Below are 24991 nucleotides of genomic sequence, written 5' to 3'. Positions count from 1 at the left end.
ACAGCACTCAGACTACAAAATGAAGTGGACTGCAACCCAGTAATGGGCAGGTGGATTTTGACTGGGTGGGAGTCTTTGCTCAGAAACAAGAGAGGTTTTTTCACTTTATACACAAACGCCCCTATGAGTAAAGTCTCTGCTTCAAACTGATACCAAAGAGCATTGCATCAGTGTAAAAGAATGGAATGAATAACTCTCCTGTGGTGGTCTGTGTGGTGGCCGGCATCAGCTGTTCATGCTCGCAGACCATGGCTACTTCTGATCTTTACAGTTTAATTCTTAACATGCAAATCACTGGAAGCCTCTTTACTGCACAGAATACTCTGACACTTATGCTGGAATCAGAAATGACCAGATAAGCCAAGGACCCCAGCTCCTGTCTCCGACACACTTTTTTTGGGGGGTTGGTTTTTTTTTCTTTAGAAGAGGAGCCTGAAATCCCGGCCGCGTTTAGGTGGTTACTGGGAACTCCAGGACTGCAGGGCACTGACATCAGATTGTTCCCTTGGGTCTGGACTGTGCATGGCTTCCCCATGCTGTCCTGTACTGGGGACAGCTCAGTTCAGTGTAACGTTAATGGCAATATAAGTAGAGCTCAGTCCACTGATGGCTAAACAAAGCAGAAAAGGCTTTTTCCATTCTTTTTGCCATTTTTGGCTCTGCAAGCCAGATCACAGTGTTCTCATTCAGTTTCCTTTGATCCTTACACAGGCAAAGATTTTCTTTGACTTCAGCAGGGATCTGCCTGAGTGAAAAATACAGCAAATTTTCATGGAAGTTATTCCAGCTTGGTCCTGATGTAGCTGAGCAGACTCTGGTAAAATAGGATGAGTTCAGGACCGAGTTGTTCCTTTTATTTGCTACTATTTATTTTGAATGTGATGCTGCACGTTGCCTTCCAGCCCAGCAAGGTTTTGGGTAGTGCAGCTTAAGGTGCAGCAGTGACAATGAGAGAACAGAAAAGCAGCCTGTTGCTGTGGCCAAACTGCCAGGCTCACAACTATTGTTGGTTTCTAAGGTTACTGGAATTGCCTGAGCCTAAAAGAATGTCTTTGTAGCTCTTTTTAAAATCCTTTGAGATGCCTGCAGAACTGGGGGAAGGGAAGAGGTGAAGAGGAGGGGTGGAGGAAGGGAGAGGGAGGTGGACAGTTCAAATCTGCCACATCCTGCTAATTCAGGGAGCAAACAGTGTTGAGGCTGCCCTTCCGCTTGTGTGGTCACTAAAAAGGGTGAACAAATTTGGTTTTGGTCTAAGGCAGGAAGAGAACATATTCCAACTATTTATTATTTTTATTCATGCTCTCTTGCTACCCTGTCCCAAGCAGTGACCAGTGTAATGAACTATGTTCCTTCTGTTCTCTGGGACAGAAATATAAGAGGTGTACAAAGCATTTAAATTCATCTGTGATTCCAAATGTATGGTTATTTTTTAAAAGTTCTGCATCCATTTCATGCAGCTGCAGACAGCTTCTGTAGCATTTATATTAGCTGGACAGGAGAACTGCAACACCCGTTTGGTCATTAAAATTATTTTTGAGTAGGCATGCTGGAACAGGCTGTAATCTGGGGGAAATGGAAATAGCTGGGCTAATAAACCAATTGCTCTGTTCTCGCAGGGATTTTTTTTTTTTGTCCTGTTATTTCACTGCTTAGAAAATAGCAGTGCAGCCACTGTTGGTGTTTGTGGCATGGACATCAACAGACAGTGCAGGGGAGATGTTTGTCTGTGATGAGTTGTCTTTCAGAAATGTTACAGGTATCATGGGATCATTCCTGCTGTTGCTTAGATTTTATACAGCATGTGAACCGCAATTCAGCTGAATGCTTTCAAAATGGAAATCACTGAGAGAAGGAGCTTTAATAGGTTAGTTATTAAGAAATATATAATGGTTTCCCTTGGCTTTATGCACACTGCCTGTGACATGACTGGGGAGAGAAGTGGTTAGGGAGCCTTTAAAGAGATGGCTGAGTAGGCAGACAATGAAAACGGGGACATTTGAGTCCCATACCTGGTTCTGTGGCTGGTATACAAGATACACTGGGGAATGACTTCCCATCTCTAAGATACTGTTAGCTCACTGTAAAACTGAAATAGTCATACTGGGTTTCCTTCTTAGTGCTTCCAAAAAGTGCTAGAGAGAAAGAAAACCCCACAAACGTTGTGATAGTGTATTGATGTTAGGCACAGTCTTCTCTTCTTGAGACTTTTAGGCTCTGAAACTAGTTGGAGAAGTTGCCAAGTACCTGTAGAGTCTTGGAGAACAGCTGCAACACAGCCCTTCCCTGTCCACCTCCGAGTCTAAATAGAAACAGCAGGTACAATGCAGGAGGTGCGTGCAGGTGAGGGGCTCTCCTGTGGCCCACTGCTTGTTCATGGTTTTTTGCTTTTTTAAATGGTTCTGATTCCCTTTGCATTTCTAGTGTTGCTGGAGGGAGTATTTCAAGATTGTGCTAATCTGTGACATAAGACCTTTGAAAACCAGCCTAATTGCAAGCAGTTTTTTAGCTCAGCGGTTAGAGAAACAATGCTCTTTTTTTCTCTCTCTCTCCCCCTCCCCTCTCTGCCCCCCAGTCCTCTCCCAAATAAAGCTGCCATGCAGGGAAGCACAGAAGCTCCCAGGCTCTCCTGTCAGAAATAGAGCACCGGCTCTAATTTAGAATATCTGCTGACTCCTCTAGTCCAGAGTGAAGACTATTTTTGCTCAGTGACTTGCTCTAGACATTGTGAAGCTTGAAAGCTCTTGCTGTTATAATTGCTGTCTTGTTGTCGGGCTCCTTTCTTTCTTTGAAAACCTATATTTAAAACAAGAATAATGACTGCTTGTAAAATCCTTTAGTTCTGGAAGAGATTATAGTCATAACAATGCACTGTTTATGGCGTTGGGCAACAGCTAAAACTCCTGTGAACATGGATAACAGTCAGCCGGTCGTGCTGCGGAGAGTGAAAGGGCTGTTCTGTGTGGACCTAGCAGACTTGGAGGTAGGTGGTGAATACCAGCTTCGAGTTTGTGGTCCTGTTTGCTCTCTGTGAATACACAATTCTGAGAGGTGAGGAAACTTTGAACCCCTACCCCAACATGTGCTATTTCTGTTTCTTTGTTATTGTTCCTCTAATCAGTTGCCAGACAGATTTTTATCATAGAAAACGGTGGCTAGTGTGGAGCAGGCTACGCTTTGGAGCTGGACTAGTATTGTTCTGTAACTTTCTTTTTAAGTATTTTTCTAGGAAATGCTGGAGTCCTTGTTTTTGGCTAGGAGTCCTAGAGATTTATTAGCACTGTGTACATGTAGTTTGATACCATAAATGATGCATAAATGGTTAACTGGGATGCATAAATGGTGGACTGAAACTGGAAAAGAGATACTTGAACTGAGAACTAGAAAAGGCAGGACAAGGAACCATACAGACAGAAGATAGATTCAAGCTATGTAGTGGTCTCCAGTGGGTAAAAGTTGCTCTGAAAATGGACCTAGAAAAATGTACTCATCTGGATTGTCCTGCTCCCCTTGAGAGTTGGAGTTAAGAATTGAGGGGGGAGTGGGAGGGAAGGAGGATGTGAACAGAGCGCTGTCCCCACTCTTAGGCTGATGGAAGAAGTCTCTTGCAGAGCTGCTTACTAGGTTCTGGGCTTGGGGCATGTCTACCAAAAAAAAAGAGATTAAAAAAATCTCTGTTGGCTTATTTTCTGTAGCACAGAAAAAAATTCTCTCTGTCTTTACCATTGTTCTTCCCAGAAATGTCACTATTATATTTGTTCCCACATATAACTTGTCACCATCTTAAAAAGTAACTTAAGAACATAGTCATCTCCTTATCATCTTCTGAAACATGTCTGAACCAGCCCTACTTACCATGTAGCAGGGGTTCCAGTCAATCAAGTTTGGAAAGCTGTTTTTAGCGTAGATAACTGTCGTGCACAGGGAGGGGCAAATCCTGCCCTAGTGATTGCTGGCTATAAGCGGAACTTTGCCACCAGGGAGACTCTGTGGAAGCAGATGAAACAGTACTGTGGTTGCGTCTGGTTTACGGCTGTTGCATTTGGGGAATGTATTTGACTCCCAATGTATATATTTTTTTGCAATACTTCCTTTTTGCTTATGAAACTTGTCTCATTCCCCGTTTAGCATTTATGCCAAAGACCTACTTTCTTGTAAGCAGTCAGGAGTGGTTCCTGAGCAAGCCAGGGGCAGCGCTTGGCACACTGGGAGCAGAGCAGGAAAGGCTCGTGCCTTCAGTCGGAATTGTCTGTTAAGAGCCTCCTGCTGCCCCTTTGAAAATCTGTAGAGGATGAGGCATTGGCATAGGGATGATACTCTGAGACCATGGCAGGTGGTTATGCTTGCTTGGACTGTGATCTAGCTTGTAGCAGATCGTGCTGATCGGTTGTTGGAGGAAAAGTGCGGGGTTTATGTGTGTGCATCCTTACTTAGGCTGATCTGCCTAAGTCTATCAGGTTTCCACAGCTGTATCCCCTCATCTTTTTCTGTCAGCATATCTACATGAACAGACTATGGGGACTTTCGCCATTTGCTGGGCATTTCCATGGGTCTGGCGGCAGAAGCTCTGACTGGACTGCTAGATAGCAGAGATCCTGAATGTGCTAATTGTGTGTATGCAAATTAACTCTGTCCTGCAGGCTTCCTGGACCTAAAACTCCATCACCATGCTCCAGCTGAAGGCCCCTCCCCAGCATAAACAGCTCTTGGAAAATATTCTCTGCTACTGCCAGGGTTCCCTTCCCCTGCCAAGGGGTCCAGGTGCCCCTTGCACAGCCTTGTTCACTGTGAATCGTTCATGGCTTGAGGTCAGCACGAGGCTCACGCTACCCCTCAGGATCTGTAGTGAAACACTGCAACCACTACATCTGTCTTCCCACAGAAAAGTAGTAAGTGACAGCAGCTATCCCGTCCACAAAGAGCAAACTGAATGGGAATGCCCTGAGACTGTCAGCTCCTCTCCACCCCACCTGTTGTGCGAGAGGTGAAACAGTGAAGAGGGAGATGTTATGCGAAACCATAGCCTGTGTATGCTCACAGCTTAATGCAAGCTAGAAATTTCATGAGAGGCTTTCCAGAATGCCCATAAAATCTCCAGAAATTCAATAATACAATTTTTCAGTACCACCTTGATTGGACACCAGAAAACCAGAGCAAAATAACAACTAGCAGGCACAAGATGTTCTTAAGAGCATCGTTACATGCTTTGATTAGAGCTGTCAGTGGGAATTTAAGCACCTTATGTAATGGGCTTTCTCTTCTAGCATCTGCTGCTGTACAGGAAGATGATTGGTGAGGGAATGTATTGATTTAAGAGGAGGCATTTGGGGCCTTGACAACTGTCCGGCTTTATAGGAAGAGCCATGTCTACTAGGTCGAGGAGCAGGTCAGACTGATTTTGCAGAGTGCTAGCAGCAGCATTAGCTCCGTAGGCTTATCTGCAGGGAGGAATCTTTACCAAAAATAACCCATCCACTGTGTTAGATACCAGCATTTTTGCCATGTTTCAGGGATTTAAGTTGGACACCAGACAAGATTAAAGACCTTCTTACACTACTGTGAACTCTTCACCCTGACTAATTGAGACTAACTTTTGGATGGCTTCTTGGATACACTGTGGTTTAGTTTTCTCTCTTTTAAACATGCGTACCATGAAGTGCACAGTCTGTACATCTGATAAGCAGGAGGGCTTTGTAGAAAAGTCCTCTGACCTGTTGGTAGAGAGGAATAATTTCCTGGTTTGGGCTTTTTAGCATCACTTCTGCTGAGCAACATGTGGCAAGTAAGGCTTTAGATTTTGCTGGCAGTTTTGAGGTGCTGAAAGATTGAAAGCAGGTCCTGTCTCCTCCTGCTCTTTCTTTCTTTTTTTTTTTTTTTTTTTAATCTGACCTTATTATTAGAGTAGTATCTGAATATCTTGCAGCTTCCCCTGTCATTCTGTAGTCAAGGCGCAGTAGGAGATGGTACTTAGCTTGGCCCTAATGCGAGCCTTTAAGCTGCATTTTTTTTTTTAAAGCTGTATTTTGTTAAAGCCACAGCACCCATGAAGAAGCAGGTAGAGAGGTCTGTTGGACCCACATTTCTCACCCTCAGTGCTGAAGATTGGGAGTAACCCCTTTGCAAGGGCCCAGAATCGCACTTGCACTGAGGGGGTTGGAGCCCACCACATGCTCCTCTGAGATGGACACTGTCAAGGCGCTTCGCAGGGGACATTCTTCCCCCCAACTCAGTAGCTGAGCCAGAGCATCAGCAGCGATGGAACCTGCTTTAAGAGTCATCCTGAACTAGTGACCCTCATCATTATCACATTGGCTGGGGGGCTAACACAGAGCTAAATCATATCAGGCCAATTTTACAGGGATCAGGTTGACCAGTTTTATATTAAGCCACCACATATGTGCAGCACATGAGTGGCTGTTTAAAGAAAGCCTCTTACTTCCCCTCCCTCCCCCCCTTTTAAGGCTTATTTCTTTTGTCACATGTCATGGGGGCTGGCAGCAGGTTCAGAAAGTCTGAGCTCTCCCAGCTCAAGGTCATTGGGGTTGTTTAAATATAATCTCCTTTTCTGTACTTATACTTTCCTACAACTTGCTATTCTGTCTTTCTAAAATTAAACTATTGAGTAAAAGAGTAGATTGGACTTTACATGCAGGCCCAGGAAGGGGGCAAGCTAGAAGCACGCTGGACCCTTTGTCAGGGTGCGTGTCTGCGTGAGATCGTGCTAGGGATGCAGAGCAAAGTTCACAGTGAAGAGCTGGGGCTGCCCTTTGCTGCTCAGCTGTGCCTCGTGTGAACCGTTACAGCTTTTCATGGCAGGCCACACATTGAGTTGTAGAGCACAGACCTGCTTAAGGAAGTGAAACCAGTCAGCTTAGGGGTGATCAAGCCCTCCACAGTAATTGTGTTCTGCAAACGAATGAGACAAAGGGGAAAAAATGCCCTAACACTTCTAAAAAGCTCAATAGTTTGGAATGTTTTGTAATTTTTTAAGAATTGTTTTCAAGGTTTTTCTCTGCAACCAGGAAGGCTTGAAAATTAAAAGTGAAAGCTGGGGTTTCCTGATTGCAGGGGTTTGATCTTTAAAAAAGAAAAGCACTAAACACCATCAGACTTTCAAGAACAGGCAATCCTGGTGTTTAACCATCAAGCTGCCATGGGACAAAGATGACAGCTAAGTCCTCTGTGCCAGTAAACATTTTCTGTGCTCCCCTCTGGGAACGCGAGAAGGACCTGTGAGGCTCTGAACACCACTGTGCAGGACCCGGGCCCGCTCTGTGAATATTGCAACACCCCATCCCTGCCATCCTCAGGCATCTGTACTGGTTGTGAGCTCAAGAATTTTGTGCTTGTGAGTTGTGCCTTGGGAGCAGTGAGTGTGTGTGCTGTTACAACCAGAAGCTGAGCCCGGATGCCATTCCACATGCCTCTTACAGTAGGGAATAGGAATTCCCCAGTTAAGCCTTATCTATACTAGCACAACCAGGAGAGCTAATTTGGGGTAAGTTAAAATAGTCAATTCCGCCTTACTGATACAAACTGAAGCACATACTCAGTGTATATGCTCAGTTTTTTCAGTCCAAAGGCCTAATAGCCCATTTCTTACTCCACTGAGGACTCACTGTACAGGTACAAGGGTCTTGTCAAACGTGCGGTGTCATCTGCCCTAGGTAACTGCTGTACTTTGCCCTCCTTGGGAAGGAGAACAGACCAGAGAACCTGACTGCATCCTGTCGACTTGAGTGGACACAGGCTTGCAGACCAGAGTGATTTCCCCCTTTTTTTCTAGCCTCTGTGTTTTGGGGTTTTAAAAATTATTTTATTGGGGTTTGCTTTACTGACTTTCCTGTGATCTCTAAACTGGACAGGGAGAACCTTTTTCAGTACCTGATGCCACACTTGGTTTTATGAAGCATTGTGGCTCACTAGCATTTCTGCCAGCCCAAACATCGTTCGCTGCCAAGCCTTGATACCACCCTGTGCCAGTCACTACCCTGAGTGTTAACACTGCAGATCAGCGGTGCTTGTCCACTCTGGATCCTGCCACAGAGCGACATTGGAGAAACCAGATCTCCGACTGTGCCCCAACTGCGACCGGCCCTGTCCCAGCTGGCCCTGCATTTCAGCTGCTTGTGCTGGCCTTTTAAAGCCTGGGCTATGGAACTGGCCGTGGTGGAAAAGCTTTGCTTTCCCGAGGAAATCTTAGTTTCTTCCACTTTACTGATTGACTTACTAATAGCTCTAATAAGTTACTGGTTACGTTTGTGTTGTGCGAAGGATAGGGAAGTGAGGTGATACTGGGTAATGTGACTTGGTAGCTTATACTGGGATCTGGAATGACGCTGCTGCTTAAAACAGTAGCTACGTAATCTGGGTTGTTTTCTTAGTGGGGAGTGGTGGGGGTGAGGAAATGTTTCAAGATAATTCAGGAATGACATCGCTGTAATCCCGCTTACTCTAAGACCGTGTAAAAGCATGAAATGGGATAAATGTTTTTGTAAGAGACATTGGCTTTCTCTTATGCTTAATGGGGAAACATTAGCTTCTTTGCTCGAGAGCACAGGGACACCGGTGGTCATGTAGAAAACTTTCTTCCATATTATGCTAAAACTCGCTCCATGTTTGCCCCAGTCACTGTCCCTTTTAGAGCTGCTTGTGTCGCTGCGAGGCTGAGTCCTGCGTCGCAGAACCGCCCTTGTGATATTGCTGAACAAAGATGCTTCTGTGAGCTGCCCGTCTGCATGCAGGGGGGAGGAATTCAGGGGGTGCTGGGGAAATAACTAACTATAAGAAAGACTTGGTTTAATTCTGTTGTTATCAGCCCAGTTCAGCTGGGGATCTGTGTGAGCAAACCTGTATTGGCTTCATGCTGGAATATTTGAGTTGTGGAAACCCATTCTGACTTCATCTCAGATGATCTGAACCCCTGGGTTTTTCTGTCCTTTGGAGTGTAATACCAGGTTAGGAATCCCAGGAGAGCAGATTTTGCACCGTGTTTTCACCAGAGTCTTTGTGCTTTCTGCATTTTACCCAAGTGGAAGTCATTCAGGAACAAGCTTTATGGGGCAGTCTTACTCCTGCATCTTGGTGGTGCAGGTGTGCAGAAAAATGAGTAATAATACCCAGCGTCAAGTGGGATATCTGTGCTTTTGTTATTCTGCTAATATTAATTATAGAAGAACAAGAAAATTTACCCAAACTTCATTGAACTCTGGCTCTACTACGGACCTGCTTTGTGCTTACTGCTCATTTAAATTCTTGGCCTCTTCTTGAGTCAGCTGTGTTTTGTGTTTCATCCGGTTCAGGGCATGTGACAGAAGATGCAGGATGCATTTCTTAGATGTCTGCCCTTTCTTAATTTATTCTTTTTCTTTGCTCCATGCAACAGTTACTAAAAATGGAAACTATGTGATTACTCTTTGTGTTACCACCTACAAAGCTCCAAAGGTTGGGGCTGTTCCCAGCACTGTCACAGTTAAAACCAAAAGTCATGCGTCAGATCTCAAAGGCATGGATTAAGAAAGATGTGATTGTTAAAGGACATTCAACAACATTCAAATTTGATTTATAGTTGGAAGTGGGGTTTAAGAATCTAGAGGATTTCAAGCTTTTTGTTTCTCCAAACAGTGAGACACACTTCTGAGTTTCCCCTTCAAATAAAAGTTGAAACCCTTTTATATAGCTTGATTCCAGGAGTTGAAACTTTAGGAAAGAGGCCAAATATTGTGAAATTTGTGATCTCATTGTGAGAGTAGGCAGCAGTGAGGTTTGTTTAGGCAAAACTTTCAGGGAAATTCCTGGGTATCTGGGCTAAATATCCTGGTTTTGTTTATTAACCACAATTGCTGCAGACTTACACTGGAAACATTTGAATGGGGGAGGAGAGAGGCGACACAGCTCAGTTCTGTGTCAGGAAATACCAGATCATTTCATGCTTTCCAGTCTCTTGTATCTTTTGTGTCTGCCTGATCTAAACCTTATCACTTTGGGGGCTTTGGTGTATTAAGACATACAAGGAGTTCTGCACAAATATCTTTCCAAGCAAGATACGGGTAAGGCTGGTTCTCTAATGAAGGAAAAATTGCTTGAGGAGGAGGTCGCTATCTCTCTGTCAAAACATTTATTATTGTTTAACAAAAGAAGTCATTTTCCTCACTGTTTTTACTTGTCACTTCCCTGCTGAAAAGCCAAACATCTTTATCTGACATTTTTTCAGGTTTTAGGCCTGTTTTGTTTCTGACTGCTATTTTTAATGAAAAAGTTAAGCTTTCTTTAGTAGCTTTTCAAAAATACTGAGTGAAAACTTTCCACAAGGGAGAAGAATATTTCAGTCGCCTCTAATCCTAACTTAAATACCAGAGAACAACTATAACATCCTAATGATACAGAGCACACTCGAGCATACAGCTGGTCTCTCGTGATGTAGGGAGGAGAGCGAGCAGCTGTTGAGCACTGCTGAGGTCTGCCGCATGGTTGTTACTGACCCAGTGATCCTTAAGAGAGATGCACTACCAAAATGAGTAAATAAGGAGTCAGACCAGGCAGTGAGACAGTGGCACTATTTAAAGTACATCAGAATAACAAGTGACAGTCTTACTTATATATGTATATTAAAAAAAAAAATGTATCATCTTGTTTTTCTGCAGAGGATACCAGAGGAGCTAACCTTAGATGCCTTACTAGAAATGAATGAGTCAAAGGTGAAAGAAACAATGAAGAGATGTGGTGCCAGGGATGAGGAGTGCTCCAGACTCAATGGGGCACTGAGCTGCTTACGGAAGGTGACTGAATCAGGTACAGACTGCCTTGTTGTTCTATGGAATTCGTTTCTTGGCAGTCCATCCCCCATCCTGCTTCCTTTCATGTGAAACAATCTGCAAAAACCTCTAGAGAATGTCTTTGGGTATATTCTGTAACCAGTATCAGGTTATGGCTCTTGGATGTACATGAAGTTGCAGTGATCAAACGCATCTAGAGCTGTGGATTGCATTTGGTTTTGACAGCATGTCAAATAAATAAATGGAAATAAATGTATGTAGAAATATCCTCTCCTACTCAATAGCCTATATCCTTATTCCCTCTCTGTTCAGAGTTGTGTCTAATGCTCCATTAATCTTCCATCATACAGTACACATATCCTTGACCTAACGAATACAACCAGATTTCTTGCAAGTAATCCCCTCCCCAAATATTGCTAGCTCAGAGAGAAGGTGTAATTCTGTTTGGCATTACTTTGCTCAGAAGCCTGAGTATTGTTCAGCTCAGTGCTTTGGAAGAGAGGAACATTGCTCTGACAACCCTTTATCACTGCATAGCTTGTAGTGTGCCAATTGATTCACTTCTCTTTAAAACCGCTTGCCTCCTGCTATCTTTCTTTGACTGCTAGAATGGATAGAATCATTAGCCAAATTCCAATAGCAGATTCAAGAGCTAGAAAGAACCCTGATTTACCTTGAAATTACGGAATGAAAGGTACTGTGTAATTAGAAATGCCTGTGTTCAGCAGGCAAATAGATCTGACCAAGTTATTTAAGATCAGCCAAACTCAAGATTCCCAGAGCGCTGTTTCACTGTCTTTCCATCACCTTCCCCAGGCTACTTTCAAAGGCATTGTAAAATCTGTTTGTACGAGAGTGTTTCTCACAGCATACTGGTACTAACATGGATCAAATCTTTCTTTGTAGCAATTATCAATCTGTCACTGAAAGGTGATGTTTCCTGTTGGTATTATGACAGTTCATACCATTCGCAAATCATAAAGATTAGTTAATGGAAAAGTCAGCAAACAGCTCAGTTTCATATTTCCTTTTTTCTAATCTTTCTTGTCCTGGGCTGTCAAATATTTCCCATCCATGCTGTGGCAAAACCAGCCATTGTTCAGAAGTCATGGCATTCACTTTTTATAAAGAAATGACATTTTTTAAAAGCTAGGTATATCATCTCTTTTCAACCACTGACTGGTCAATGGGACATCAGGGCCTGAAGCTTTGACTTTTCACCTTGATTTAAGTTATTAAGGACATACTTAAAATTAAGACAGAGAGTTATTCTGATCAATTAAGCCTCTGAAATTATCCCAATAATCTGTGCCCTCCTGCTTTGCTGCCTGCACTCTTTTTTTCCGTTTATACCCAGGACTGGCCTACAGGCTGTACTGGATCATTCTGAACTACAGTGCTAGGCATTGTAGAAGGCAGCACTGGGCTCCACCAGCGCTCCAGCAGGATGTGGTCGTTCCTTTTTGTCCAGCTGTCTGTCCCTGGTGCAGCTCTAGCTAATACAGTCTGAACAAACACAGCAGCTGTGCTGTGTGCTGCTGCCTGTAATTGACCAGCAGTGCCCCCGTACTCCAGGTGTCAGGTGAGTTCTAGGCACTGGTTACATGCCAGAGAGAGAGAAAAATGGCCAAAAGAGTATCAGGAGCTCCTAGATACACCTTATTTGCAATCTAATGGCCTTTCTCAATTTAAGTGGTATTTAGCAGTTCTGTTGGCTAATAGAAAATAGTTTCGTCTTTTTACCAAAGACCAGTCTAAAAGCAAACAGGGTGCCAGGTTGGATGTACAGATTTGTCTAAACAGATTGGCACCAAATCCACATAGGCTTGCGGTGGGATGTGGGTGCCTGTTTTATGTAGGTATGCACCTCCCACGTTCTTCATTAGGGCCCCAATCTGTTAAAACTCAGCCCATCTTAGAACATAGGACCTGATTTTAGCTTTTGAGATACGTAGCTACAGATAGGAAAGAAGGGTAGGTACTGCCATTCTTGTTTTAAAGGTTACTTTAGCTGATGTCTTAGATGAGTGTCAGGGGAGGAGAAACTAGGCTTGCACTTTGGCTAGGTGCAAAGCAGCGGGGAAAAAACCACCTTATAGCCTACAGTAGCGTGATGTGGTATGTGTATCTACATTGGCTTTTCATTTTAATCAGTCGCTAACATTGCTACGGTTGGTGAACAGGTGGGGAGTTAAAAGATGATGTGCTGATGAATCTTTCTGAGGCACGCCGAGAGAACAGCTCTACAAACATGACCGAATCCCCCTGCTCCTCTGCGCCCGCATGGACTCCCTCTGCACTGCACCTTCCCAAGGGCAACAGCCAGCAGGCACGTTCTGTGTCAGTATCTACAATCCCATCTTCAGATTCTCTTGCCTCAAGTCATGGACCTTCTATCTATGCAGAAAACCTCCTGGACCCTTTTGCATTCCCCCCACACAGTGGAAGGTTAACGCCAAGGACTCCTCACAGCATCACTATCACTCCACCAACCACTCCTCAAGCCAAGAGACGGCATAAGTTGAAGCCACCACGGACTCCTCCTCCCCCTTGCCGGAAGGTTTTTCAGCTGCTACCTAACTTTCCAACCCTCACAAGGAGCAAGTCCCACGAATCACAGTTGGGAAACAGGATAGATGAAGTTCCTCCAATAAAGTAAGCATGACACTTCCCCTTCCCCACAGGCACTGGTGGGCTATGTTCATACCAAAGGATGTTCAGTGCTCCAGTTCTGACTCCGTGAAAGAGCTGGTGCCCAGTTGCCTCCTCATGGTTTCATTGTAGTCTGAGAATCTGTATCAGTGGGATATTCTAAGATAACCACAAAACCTGCTTGTTAATAGTGTAATTTACTTGAAATACATTTGAATTTATTTGAAATTGCACCTGCTGGGGAGGTTGGGATGGCTGCTGCTATTAAAGGACCCCACCAGTTTCTCTCAAGCATCTAGTAGCCAATTCCACGTGCTAGAATTCTATTCTGTCCTTAAATGTTCTTCACAGTTCAGGTGGCTGGTATCCTTTTATGTTTTTATCTTAAGATGTATTTTAGCTGCTAGTGTGAACTTCAAAACACATTTATTACAGTATAGACAACTATAGCTCTATAACAAGACAAATGATCTTAGGCTACACCTTTTTAGGACTGATCCAGGCTTTGAGATACGCTTTTTTTCTGTAGGTAGGATGGAAGGTATTAATCTAACATTTAACTAATAGTTGAAACTGGGAAAGAAATGTGCCTTCCAAAGACGCTGGCTGTCCCTAAACATCGCAGAGACTTAGGTCAGCATCCAAATTCTGTAGCAGGCACTGGATCATTACAACTTACCCTAACTCTTTGACCACCTGGAAGAGTTCAAAGAGCCTGTTCTACTCAGGACCTTTTTGCCAAAATTACGTTTTTATATAAGGGAAACTAGCCCTGCTCAGAATGGAGCTGAGATTTTGGGTATGAGCATTAACAGCAAAGGGCTGTGCTTTTGATGCTGCAGTCCTGTATTGCCTGCGGATTGACATGAACGAGTTCATTATAAATGCGTAGCCTTGTAAGCAGTACAGTATTCTTCCACACTGTGAGTGCTATGAAGTATATACTAAAACCTGCAAATTGCTGAATGTCTAAATACAGCAAGTAAGCAGCTGTGGCCAATGCACAGCTTTGTTTTGAAATTCAGTGGTAGGAACCTGGTTCTGTTGTGATCCAGGTCCTATTGATTAACTCTGCTAGGAATTGCAAAATGTAGCACTTCTGTGATTCAGGCACTTCCATGGAGCCTGCCAGCTGACTGAGTTGCACAGCCTCATTAACGCTTCTCGTCTGCAACCCAAAATTCAGGTGCACAGGCTGGTGTTGGAGCTCTACCCAGCAAAGACTACCATTTGTAGGCAGGAAAGTATTGGCTATGCAGCAACTTCAGGAGCCTGTGCAAAGTCAGAGATGTTTGTAAACCTGACATCAAACACTGCAGGAAAGAGTTTCTGCTCTAGCAAAGTGTGTATCCTGTCACATGAATATGAATGTCTAAAATTTTTTTTTTTTTCTCTCTAGGTTCGGTAAGAGATTTTTACAGGGCTGTCTTCGTTTCATTGCTGAGAGAGAAGAACCTGTCCTTGTCAACTACCTGTTGATCATCCCTGTGCAACCTCTGGAGGTCCTCAATAGGGCCTTCTATCCCAGAGTTTCTGTTAACTTTAACAGGAGCTTGGCCTAGTTGGCCTACTGGAGAACTGCAGGATGTTTACATGGTCTTTTTTGTACCTGGTATTTCTTCAGATGACAAAAGCAAGGAAAAGGAATACTGATGTTTAAAGGGCTAAAGCAAGGGGTTTGGGTGTAATTGCTTGTCTGTGACTTCAGACAGCTGTTATTGATGGCTCTTGGTACTAGAAATAACTTCATACCTAACCATTTAGTATCTTTGGATATTCATTGCCAAGTATCTCTGTAATGAAATTAGACAGTGGCGTGCAACCTTCTGAGAAATGCTTCAGCATGTTCATAAATGTGGAATGCTTCCTCTGATGTTGATGAGTCTGTTCACGTGTTTAATGGCTTACAGGACTAGGACTTGTGTTTTTATCCACCAATGTATCAATGCCATTTAGTGTTTTAGCTATCCCGATGTGGCTATGTGTGTCTGTCTCAGACACAACCTGTAACCTTGGAAGCTAATGTAGAGAGATATGGGCATCTTGGAAAGTGTCTCACCTTTTTGTAAAGTATAAAAGTCCAAATAAGGACATTATAGCACCACACATATATCTAATGCTCTTTAAAACAAAAATCACAAGAATTACTTTCAGAAATGAAAAAGCATAGAAAGACAATTGTAAAATGAAAATGCAAGCAGAAATCTGAGCATTTCTCTGTAGAGAGTGATAGAATTTATGCAATAAATAAAAAAGGCATTAGAATAAATTCAAATTAAAAATGTTGGTGCTTCTATGCATATAGTCATATTGTCTGTTTTTAAATCTATACCGTAGGCTCTTTTAAGTCCCATTCAATTCCAGACTTTTTTATAAAAAAAAAAAGGACTCTTCAGTAAGGATTTAGCCATCTTAATTGATATTAACAGCCACTTTAGCTGTTGTATTATGATTAAGTCAGATGACCGTGCATTTGGGTGGCCACACTAGATCAGCAGTATTCCTTGGAAAAGCAACTAGTGATTCCAGCCTATTCTAAGATGCTGAAGACCACAGAAGCCTTTAAAAGTTCACTGGAATAATGATAAAAAAGAATCTGGTGCCATCTAGGGTCAAATAAAGAGACTGGCTTTTTGTAAGCATTGACAGTGTCCAGCCTTGAAGCTGTGTTGATACTTGCAGATTTGAGTTTTCTCCAGATTTGCAATATGGCTATAGATTTAATTCAGGAAATATGCCAGAATCTTAGCATTTGAGATTTTTTAGGAAGTTATGTGGTATAACCACAGGAGCACTGGACTGGCATTTTGCAGTCTAGGTCTCCCTTTCTGCACTTATCAGCTACCTAAGTGATCTCACATAAATCTTCTTATTCTTCTGGGTCACACTGGCCCTGTCTATAAAATGGAGATAATAATTTTCAGTGTAAAAGAATATTCTGAAGTCTACTGACTCTGCATGAAAACTGGGCGATGATATTCGTGGTAAACCAATTGGGAGTAAAGTCTGACTTTCGACTTTGTTTTAATGGCCTAGACCTAATCAGATGGACTTCTGTAATCCCTAAACTTAAAACATAATGATTTAAGAAAAAGAGGGAAGAATTATGATTCCACCACCAAATCTTACCTTACGTTGCCTCCATATGAAAACAAATAAAAGACTAGTATCTGGTAGTTTTATAGCAGAAGGCAAACCAATCTCAGCTGTGCTACTAACAGTGTCATGGCTACTAGTCCTTATCTATGACAGTGATTGCTTTGTTTCTGTCTAGACTGGGAAGCACGCTTGTGAGTAATGCTTCCCTAAAACATCCTTTTGTTTTCCATCAGAACTCTCCCAAGGATCCCCTCAAACGGTACGAAGAGACTTTGGCTTAGCTGTAACACACAGGTAAGCAACACATGCTGTGGGAGCCACAAAGGAGACAAACTGAGGGGTCAGACCAGGACAGCATCCCATTTAGTGCATTTGTAGCAGTCACGACTCTTAAGATAGGTTTGAAGTTGGGTTGGGTGCCTCATTTGCCAAGTTAAGCCTTAACTATGTATTTCAGCTTAATTTATTTTTAATATATGCACTTGAAATCCTTTTTACAAAGCCAATTGACTTGTGATTCCGTAATGACTAGCATACCAGCAGTAGCAATGTTGTCTATGGGGTGATGGGACCAAGCATGCCAAATGTGTAACAATGGCTTTTCTAAAACACTTCCACTGCTCCTAATGAAAGGGAAGCTGCTCCTTCCTCCCTACGTGGAAAGAGCATATATTTCCCTTTTCCTCCCTTGTAGCTTCCTGCATCCTTCCTTCACAAATCCAAACCAAAACTGGGCCAGCCAGTTCTAATGCCAAACAAACCTATCCACTTAATTTTCTGGTAAAAGGGATAACACTCCCACCACCACCCACCCACCATAAATTGGGTCCCGGTTCTACACAGAGGTTCAGGTGAATATAACCAGCACCAGGTGACATGTCCTGCTGACCTGAGGAGGGACACCAGCGACGGATAGGGAGCACATGCTCATGGACTGGATCTGCACTCGGAGCGTGTGCTGGCTGCTCCCTCTCACAGTACTTGCTTGTGTCATGAGGTGAAGCTCAATTCCAGTTGGAGGCTTTTTATGAAAAGAAGTGATATTGTATCACTTGGATATCTTTGCCTGCCTGAGGCTTCAGATCTGTAATTGCTGAGCTGCAGCTTTGAGGACCTTCTAGAGGTGTATGTACATGCACACCCTGTCTCCTTGTCAGGGACACCTCTGAGCACCTCTCAGCCCCATTCCAAGAGTGGAGAGCTAGCAAGAGGCCAGCAGAGTTGGTGCCAGCCTTCTTTCAGTTGCTTTTGATCAGAAAAGTGAGAAGTCTTTTCCGCAATACCACTTGCCTTTTTCAGAAAGGGCTAAAGGAGTATAGCCTGTCTGTAACTACCTACAAATGTTAATTTTCCTTTAGACACCAGTTAAGATCATTTTTCCCCTCTTGTCTCCACTTAGGTTCTCTACAAAGTCTTGGTTATCTCAGATTTGCCAAGTCTGTCAGAAAAGCATGATGTTCGGGGTGAAGTGTAAGTACTGCAGGTGAGCTCACAGTGATGATCTTTTTCAGAAGAACTTTGCATTTGATTCATTAAAGTTTGCCAGTGACAAGTATCTCTTGACATGATGCACTCTTAACAGTGGCATCATTTTTTCAGTCAGCTTCTGAACTGGCAAAGGGATGCTTTCGCACAATTTACACTTAGGTTGGTAGCCTGACACGTAGATGAACCAAATTTATTTCCCTGCCACAGGCTTCCTACCTGATCATGGGCAAATTTTGCAGTGGGAGTTGGATACCTAAATAACAGCGAGGATTTTAGTTTTTGCTTCTCTGTCTGGATTGTCAGTCCAGAGCACTGAGATGTTAGTGCTTCACTGTCACAGGATGCGAGTCAGTGAAAGTAACTATATTAAAAGTAAATCAGATGCTAAGATATGTATATGGCTTTCATTAGCCTAATGACACACATAATAGGATTCTTCATACAAATGCATGCTGCTGTGGGGCCTGGAGCATTCCAGAACTCCCTCTGAGATTAGCATAAGAATTACACATTAAGGGTAAGCTTCCTCTTTTTGGGAAAGAACAAGTTGCTATTTAACATGTAATGTTTCTCTTTCAGATTAAAATGTCACAACAAATGTACTAAAGAGGCACCTGCTTGTAGAATATCCTTCCTTCCCAGTAAGTAATTTTCTACAAGTTCTTAGCATTTCAATGTAATTGATGGTATCACAAGAATAAAAAGTCTGATTAAAGCTTTTTTCTCCCTTCTCCAACCTGTTTTTCAGTAACAAAAATAAGAAGAACAGAGTCTGTCCCTTCTGATATCAATAATCCAGTAGACAGACCAACAGAACCACAATTTGGAACTCTTCCCAAAGCACTAACTAAAAAGGTACATGGTGACTGAAGTGAGTCTTGCGTCTGTAAGTCACTGAGGAGCTACAGTAAGGAGAGGTGGCACCATACCTTGCTGGTTGGAGCAAGAATGGCACCTTGAGCTTTTGCTTTGCAAGGAGACTTTGATACGTGACATTTTCTCCTTGTAAAACATAGGTTGTGCACATCTCCAGCTGCCTACTCACTTAGAAAAACTATGCTATGATCCAGGCTAGGGACAGCTTTCCTCTCTAAACATTTCAGTAAACATTGAGAGGAATTCTTTCTTTCTTTTTATTGTTTTGTCACGAGTGACTTTCCTTGCTTTGCAGGAGCATCCACCAGCAATAAATCATCTGGACTCTAGCAGTAATCCTTCTTCTACAACCTCATCCACACCATCTTCTCCAGCACCTTTCCAGTCTTCCAACCCTCCCAGTGCAACACCTCCCCCAAACCCATCTCCTATGGGCCAGAGGGATGGACGATTTAACTTCCCAGGTAAACTTATCTGTTTCAGGAGACCTCTGCCAAGATCAGAAAGGCCTCCATGCAAGCAGAGGCTGACCGAGACTTCATAGGTAGTTGCAGGTTTCTGAATAACACGGTTGTGTCTTAAGCAAGGTGTGAAGGTATATCTTGTTACCAGATAAAAGAAAATGGTCTGTTCTTAAAAGTGTTTAAGTGGTATCAACAAGATGCCTTTGCAGGAGACAGATGATTAAGGAGTGCTGGCACCTTTCTTAAATGATTTGATCTTTCTATTTTCTCCTTTTTTGAAAAGGACTAAAAAAAAATTATATTCTTTCTTCTCCCTTTTCTCATTGTATTATAAAATGCATGCTGCCTGCTGTGTTTGGTCACCAGTGGCTTTAAATCATGAGTAAGTTGATTGCTAGAGCAAAACGTGAAAATGAGAACTGGTATGAATTACTTTACCAGTCCCTTCCAAAAGATAACCAACAGTCAACACTCATTTTTAAACCATTGGCACACATGTATGGTGGAGAAGAATTTACCATACATACTTTACAGATTAAGGACCCAAATGTGCAGGCTTTACCAAAGTCGATAGAGGCAAGGATCTCTGACAAGGGCAAAGATTTACATAGTGAGAATAAATTTAATTCCTTTGATCTGGAAATGAAGTCACATGCTGGTCTCTAGCTGCTACATCTAGCCTTCAACATTGCTGTGTTTTGCATCAAGCTTTTGATCTCTGAGTGAAAGTTGCTATTTTAGCCTACTCAAAAGGAGGAGAAGCAGAGCCAGTTTAGTACAAGGATTCTACTGCAACTACTTTGTATTAGGACATAGTGCTCAAATTCACTGAAATAAAAAAAAAATGCTTGCAGATGTCTCACGAGCTTCAGCTTCTCGGGATGCATCTCTGAAAAGCTGAAGACGTGTGAGAGAGCATTGAAACACCAGCTTTTACCTGGGCCTGCCTGGGCCTTAGCATTCCTGGGTTCTCTAAATTTGCTTCTGCCACTTGAAGGCTGAATGTGCTGTTTTCCCACCAGACTGTTTGCTTATTGGTAACATAGCTTTCATTTGATAAGTATCATCTGTCATAGTCTTCCAAAAATGCATGTGCTCAAATTCACCCCCTCAAGCAGGCTGATAATCTACTAATCTGTTTCCCAACAGTGAGTTGGGACTAATTCATTGAATGCATATGGGGCACTTACTGATGATCCTCTAACTTGTGTTTTGTTTTTTTTTTCTCCTGGTAATTTTTTTGCTGTCCTTTTTTTAAAAAAAAAAAAAAAAAAAAAAGCTGCCTACTACATTCAGCATAGACAACAATTTATCTTCCCAGGTGAGTTGATTGTTTTAATTCTACTAACCAGCTTCTGCTGCCAAAAAGTAACTTGTTTGTAAACTTCTGCATGCTGCCCAAGAACAATAATTCTGCTTTAAAAAAAAAAAATCCAATCTAAACCAATTCAGACTTTCTCTTATCTCAGTATATAATTCAGGCCGCTCTCTCCTAATGTCATGTAGTGATGTGATTTGTGTACTAAGATGAAACTTTGAATATTCAGCTGTAAAACAGTAGCTTTCTGCTGTGGGATTCTATACACAGCTATGTTCTTTCTTTGAAAAGGCTCGCTTCTATGGTTATATACTTAGCTAGTATAAATGGACACTGCCAGTTCAGGAATGCTGACCTCACCTTTATGAATTGAGGCGCTTGCCTATGGGATTTAAGAATGATGCAACACTATTCATATGTGGATTTGTATATACAAACTTTTCTCAGTCAGCTGTTCGTGAACCCTTAGAAACAGCTTGTTTGCTTCCAAAGTGAGAACTGATGATGTAGAATGCCAGGTACAGAGTATTTACTCTGAATTTTGGAAGGATTTGCAACCCAAGCTGAATTTCCTGTGCACTGGTGACACTGGACAGACCAGGTGCAGTTGGAATACATGACCTGCAATATAGATGAATTCAAACGTCTTAGTTCTGTGAGGATTTAAGTGTTTCTGATTGTCCAAGGCAACTTGAAGGTGTGTGAGCAGTTCACAGACAGGGACTGACCTTGAAAGACATTACAGATAAGTAGGTGAATGGGGAGAAGACTGGGCTTGGTCAATATACGGCATTTAAGTACTAGGAAGGATGAGCATAGTTTTAAAAGAAGTATAAAATCATATTGTCTGTGGTTGAGTTTACTTTATAATTCCTGAATAGGAAGCAAATTACCACTATTGCAATGTGGAAACTTCCAATCTATAGGAGATTAAAGTGTAAAATATGTACCATAAATGTTTCTACTTTCCCAGAAATTCCCAGTCCTGCACAAATAACACAGCCTCCAGAAACAGCTGCAGACACTAAGTAAGTACAGTATTAAATTATTTTATTTGCATAGTGTTTACCTGATAATCTTCAGATCAGTCTGAAAGCGCTATGTTATGACCAAAACTGAATTTATAATCTGAGAACTCACAGGATAATTTTAGTCAGCAAGGGTGATACTGGTATTCCCAGTTTTATAAAGCTGAAGATGATATTTACTTTAAATCGGACAGTAAGAAGGCCACACCTTTAGTATCTCGTTATGGTTATGTGTGCATTCCCGAGATGAGAAAGGTCCGATGCAATAGAAGTTACGGAGTTTTACGATTAAAAGAGCATCACACGCTTAGCTGCAAGCAAACATCTTTTTAAGGATCTGAGTTGTAGGGCATGCAAAAGATTTTAGCCTGCATTGCCAGCACTCCCAATTGCTTCTCCACTGTAAGGTGTTTCAGTAGTAGGAATAGGAGTATCCATTACTGGAACACATTACAATAAAGCAGCCATGCCATTGCCAAATCAATTCCTGCCACTTAATAATTGAAAATCACTTCAAAGTCTTTGTCCCTCATTTGCTAAAGTAAGCTTAGAAAGTCCTTATCTGTTGAGTGGAGCAGTAATTGTATTTTTCTCTGACCTACTATAATGCTATCAAGATCTGTATTTGCTTCTTCCCACTCCACTAATGGTATATGTAGCAGCCCACTTTTCTAACTCAGGTAGATATGCAAACATTATTTTCACTGTAAACCTGTCATCTCTTGTCAGTGCTCATGAACAGCCGGACACAGACGGAGTTGAATGTGAAACAGAGGTAGGTTTTCTGGTTTGCCCTTTTGTACAATCAGAAATGCCATGTTGAAAGTGCAATAAAAAAGCTGTGGCCCTGGAATTATGAGCGTAGACTAGCTGTGCCTTACCTCGGTTCCACTGAACTGTTTGTACTGTAAAGATCTCAGCTGAAAATTCATGGTTTCTGGTAGCTAGGCTGAAACATTTAAGTACTTGTAACAATACTTAACTTTTTCTAATTGGGCGAAGAAGATATTTTTCAAACTTCTGGCTCACTCAGTTTGGTGCAGCTGTTTTTATATTACAAGAGCTGCAGGCCTGCTGCTGGAGTGACGAGGTCTAAATGCTCTGCAGACCTCAAATCTGCAAGTAATGCATGTGTAGGTGCTACCCGTGGTCACGTAAGCCCATGCTTACAGGCTTTGCTTTGCAGGATCTACCATGAGCTAATGTTTTGCATAGGAAAGCCTTTCCATACCTATTCACAAGACTCTGATTTTGGTAGTGCCTAAGCATGTGTTCAGCTTGTAGTATGAACACTGAAATGGGTTTCTGTAGGGATGCGTAAACCTATAGAGACAGAATTGATGATTTCAGCAGAAACTACTGGAATCTGGATCAAGCTTGCTGATTTTGAGCATTTCTCCCTAACAGGAGAATTTTAGCAATCGCAAAAAAACCCAAAACCCACCCACATTTACTTGAAGAACAAAGAGGTTCTTTACCCTTCCTTTTAGAGTGGTCTTGCAGTATTTTGCTCTACACTGAAGGCCAGATCCTGAGAGATGCTGAGTCCCTAGATGTTAGTGCTGGTTCTACAAATTTAACTGGGGTAAAGCCTTTCTTGTCTTCACCTGTGTGCACTGACATACAGAAGATGTATGTCTTTTTGTAGCCTTCTGAGATGACTTTGTCCTGTGAGGTATATTTCTAGAGCTGTAGTCAAAAGCATACTTCCAACACCCTGAAGTTCTCTCAAAGCAGCCTTTGCGGCTGGCTAGTAGGCTGCTTCTGCCCCTCAGATAGGACTCTCAGTGTATGTTTCCCTTCTCTTTTTGTGAACAGGTGGAAGAACCAGAGACTAATAAATCAGAACCTGAAGATGATGAGGATGAGGTGGAAGATTTGCCGAACAGACGGCCACACTTGCCAGGGATGATTTATCGCAAACCTAGCCAGACCAGTGTCTACCTGCAAGAATGGGACATTCCCTTTGAACAGATTGAACTGGGGGATCCTATTGGCCAAGGACGATGGGGGAAGGTTTACAAGGGAAAATGGCATGGGGAAGTGGCCATCAGGCTGTTGGAGATAGACGGCAACAACCAGGATCATCTCAAGCTCTTTAAAAAGGAGGTGATGAACTACAGACAGACCCGGCATGAGAATGTGGTACTTTTCATGGGAGCATGCATGAACCCTCCTCATTTAGCAATCATTACCAGGTAAGGATATAGCTTCTTTGTATTATTTTTAATATATACATATTATATAGATAGATAATATTTCTTTTTTATATTAAAAAAAAGCCTCTCACTGCAGTCAGGAGGTGGCAGACATGAATGCAGTCTGCGTTGCTCAGAGTTTTGGATACTAGGGTTTTCTCCTTTTAGGGAACATATAATATTTTTTGGCAATTTTGTTTTTATTTTTGAATTCTTAAATAATAAAATTTAAAAAGCAGGAGAAAAATTAATCTGGAACAGGCTGTTCCTCTGCCCTCTACTTCCAGATGGTTCCAATTCAGCAAAGTGACAGTAAACCAATGTGTGAAGCTGACAATGCAACAGTTCTCTCTTCCTTTCTGTTCCTCTTAGGGACACTTGCTGATTAGGGAAAAATGTTACTATTTCTCTTCTAACGGAAGAGAAAATTCCGTTTTCTGTATTTAGTTGAGATGAGGATTATTTAGCCCCTAAATAACAGCTTTTTGGGATGTTCATATGCAGGCTGAATTAAGGCCAAGGGCATGCCATTCTCATAGTCTGGCAAGGAGGTACTCAGTCATTTCTAATTGCCAGATCCAAAAGAAGTTTCCTGCTTAAGTGACCAGTAGCACCAGCAGCAGAAGCTGGTGCTCAGATTTTGAGAACTGGACTTCAGATGTCAGAGCAGTATAACAACAACTGGGTCTCTGAAGAAATAGATGAGCATTTGTTGCATATCCTTGAGCGTGCTCTAACAATAGGTCTCCTGTACATGTGTACACCCACACAGATGTACATCAACTGGGTCCTTAAAGTTCTTCAGAATGGCGTTCTCGGCAGTGGAAGAGGGCTGGGATTCTGTCAACGTGATAAGAAAACCCATTGAACATCCAGTGTTACATTCTTATTTCTCTCCAATATTTTAAAGACCTTTTTAAGGATTGTTGTTCCTCTTTCCTGTAGCTTCTGCAAAGGAAGGACACTTCACTCGTTCGTAAGGGACCCCAAGATATCCCTGGATATTAACAAAACCAGGCAGATAGCACAGGAGATCATTAAGGTAAGGGTACGTTATGCTAATCGAGACATCTGCTTTCTGGGCAGTGCCCCAGCG

General features: G+C 42.4%; 1 protein-coding gene across 1 annotated transcript in view; it reads left to right on the top strand.

Moving 5' to 3' along the window:
- Positions 1-24991, top strand: part of KSR1 (kinase suppressor of ras 1) — a 73805-nt gene that overhangs the window by 39529 nt on the left and 9285 nt on the right. Inside the window, exons 3-15 of the mRNA XM_075518415.1 lie at positions 10641-10788; positions 12956-13427; positions 14824-14828; positions 16757-16817; positions 17923-18006; positions 18591-18652; positions 18760-18866; positions 19183-19351; positions 20631-20672; positions 21643-21697; positions 22427-22472; positions 23516-23895; positions 24841-24937. Coding sequence (XP_075374530.1) covers positions 10641-10788; positions 12956-13427; positions 14824-14828; positions 16757-16817; positions 17923-18006; positions 18591-18652; positions 18760-18866; positions 19183-19351; positions 20631-20672; positions 21643-21697; positions 22427-22472; positions 23516-23895; positions 24841-24937 — 1728 coding nt within the window. The remainder of the gene's footprint in view (positions 1-10640; positions 10789-12955; positions 13428-14823; positions 14829-16756; positions 16818-17922; positions 18007-18590; positions 18653-18759; positions 18867-19182; positions 19352-20630; positions 20673-21642; positions 21698-22426; positions 22473-23515; positions 23896-24840; positions 24938-24991) is intronic.

This window comes from Mycteria americana, chromosome 15, assembly GCF_035582795.1.
Source record: "Mycteria americana isolate JAX WOST 10 ecotype Jacksonville Zoo and Gardens chromosome 15, USCA_MyAme_1.0, whole genome shotgun sequence".
Classification (NCBI taxonomy): domain Eukaryota; kingdom Metazoa; phylum Chordata; class Aves; order Ciconiiformes; family Ciconiidae; genus Mycteria; species Mycteria americana.
The sequence above is the reverse complement of the archived record's forward strand: the minus strand, read 5'-3'. Positions and strand labels throughout refer to the sequence as shown.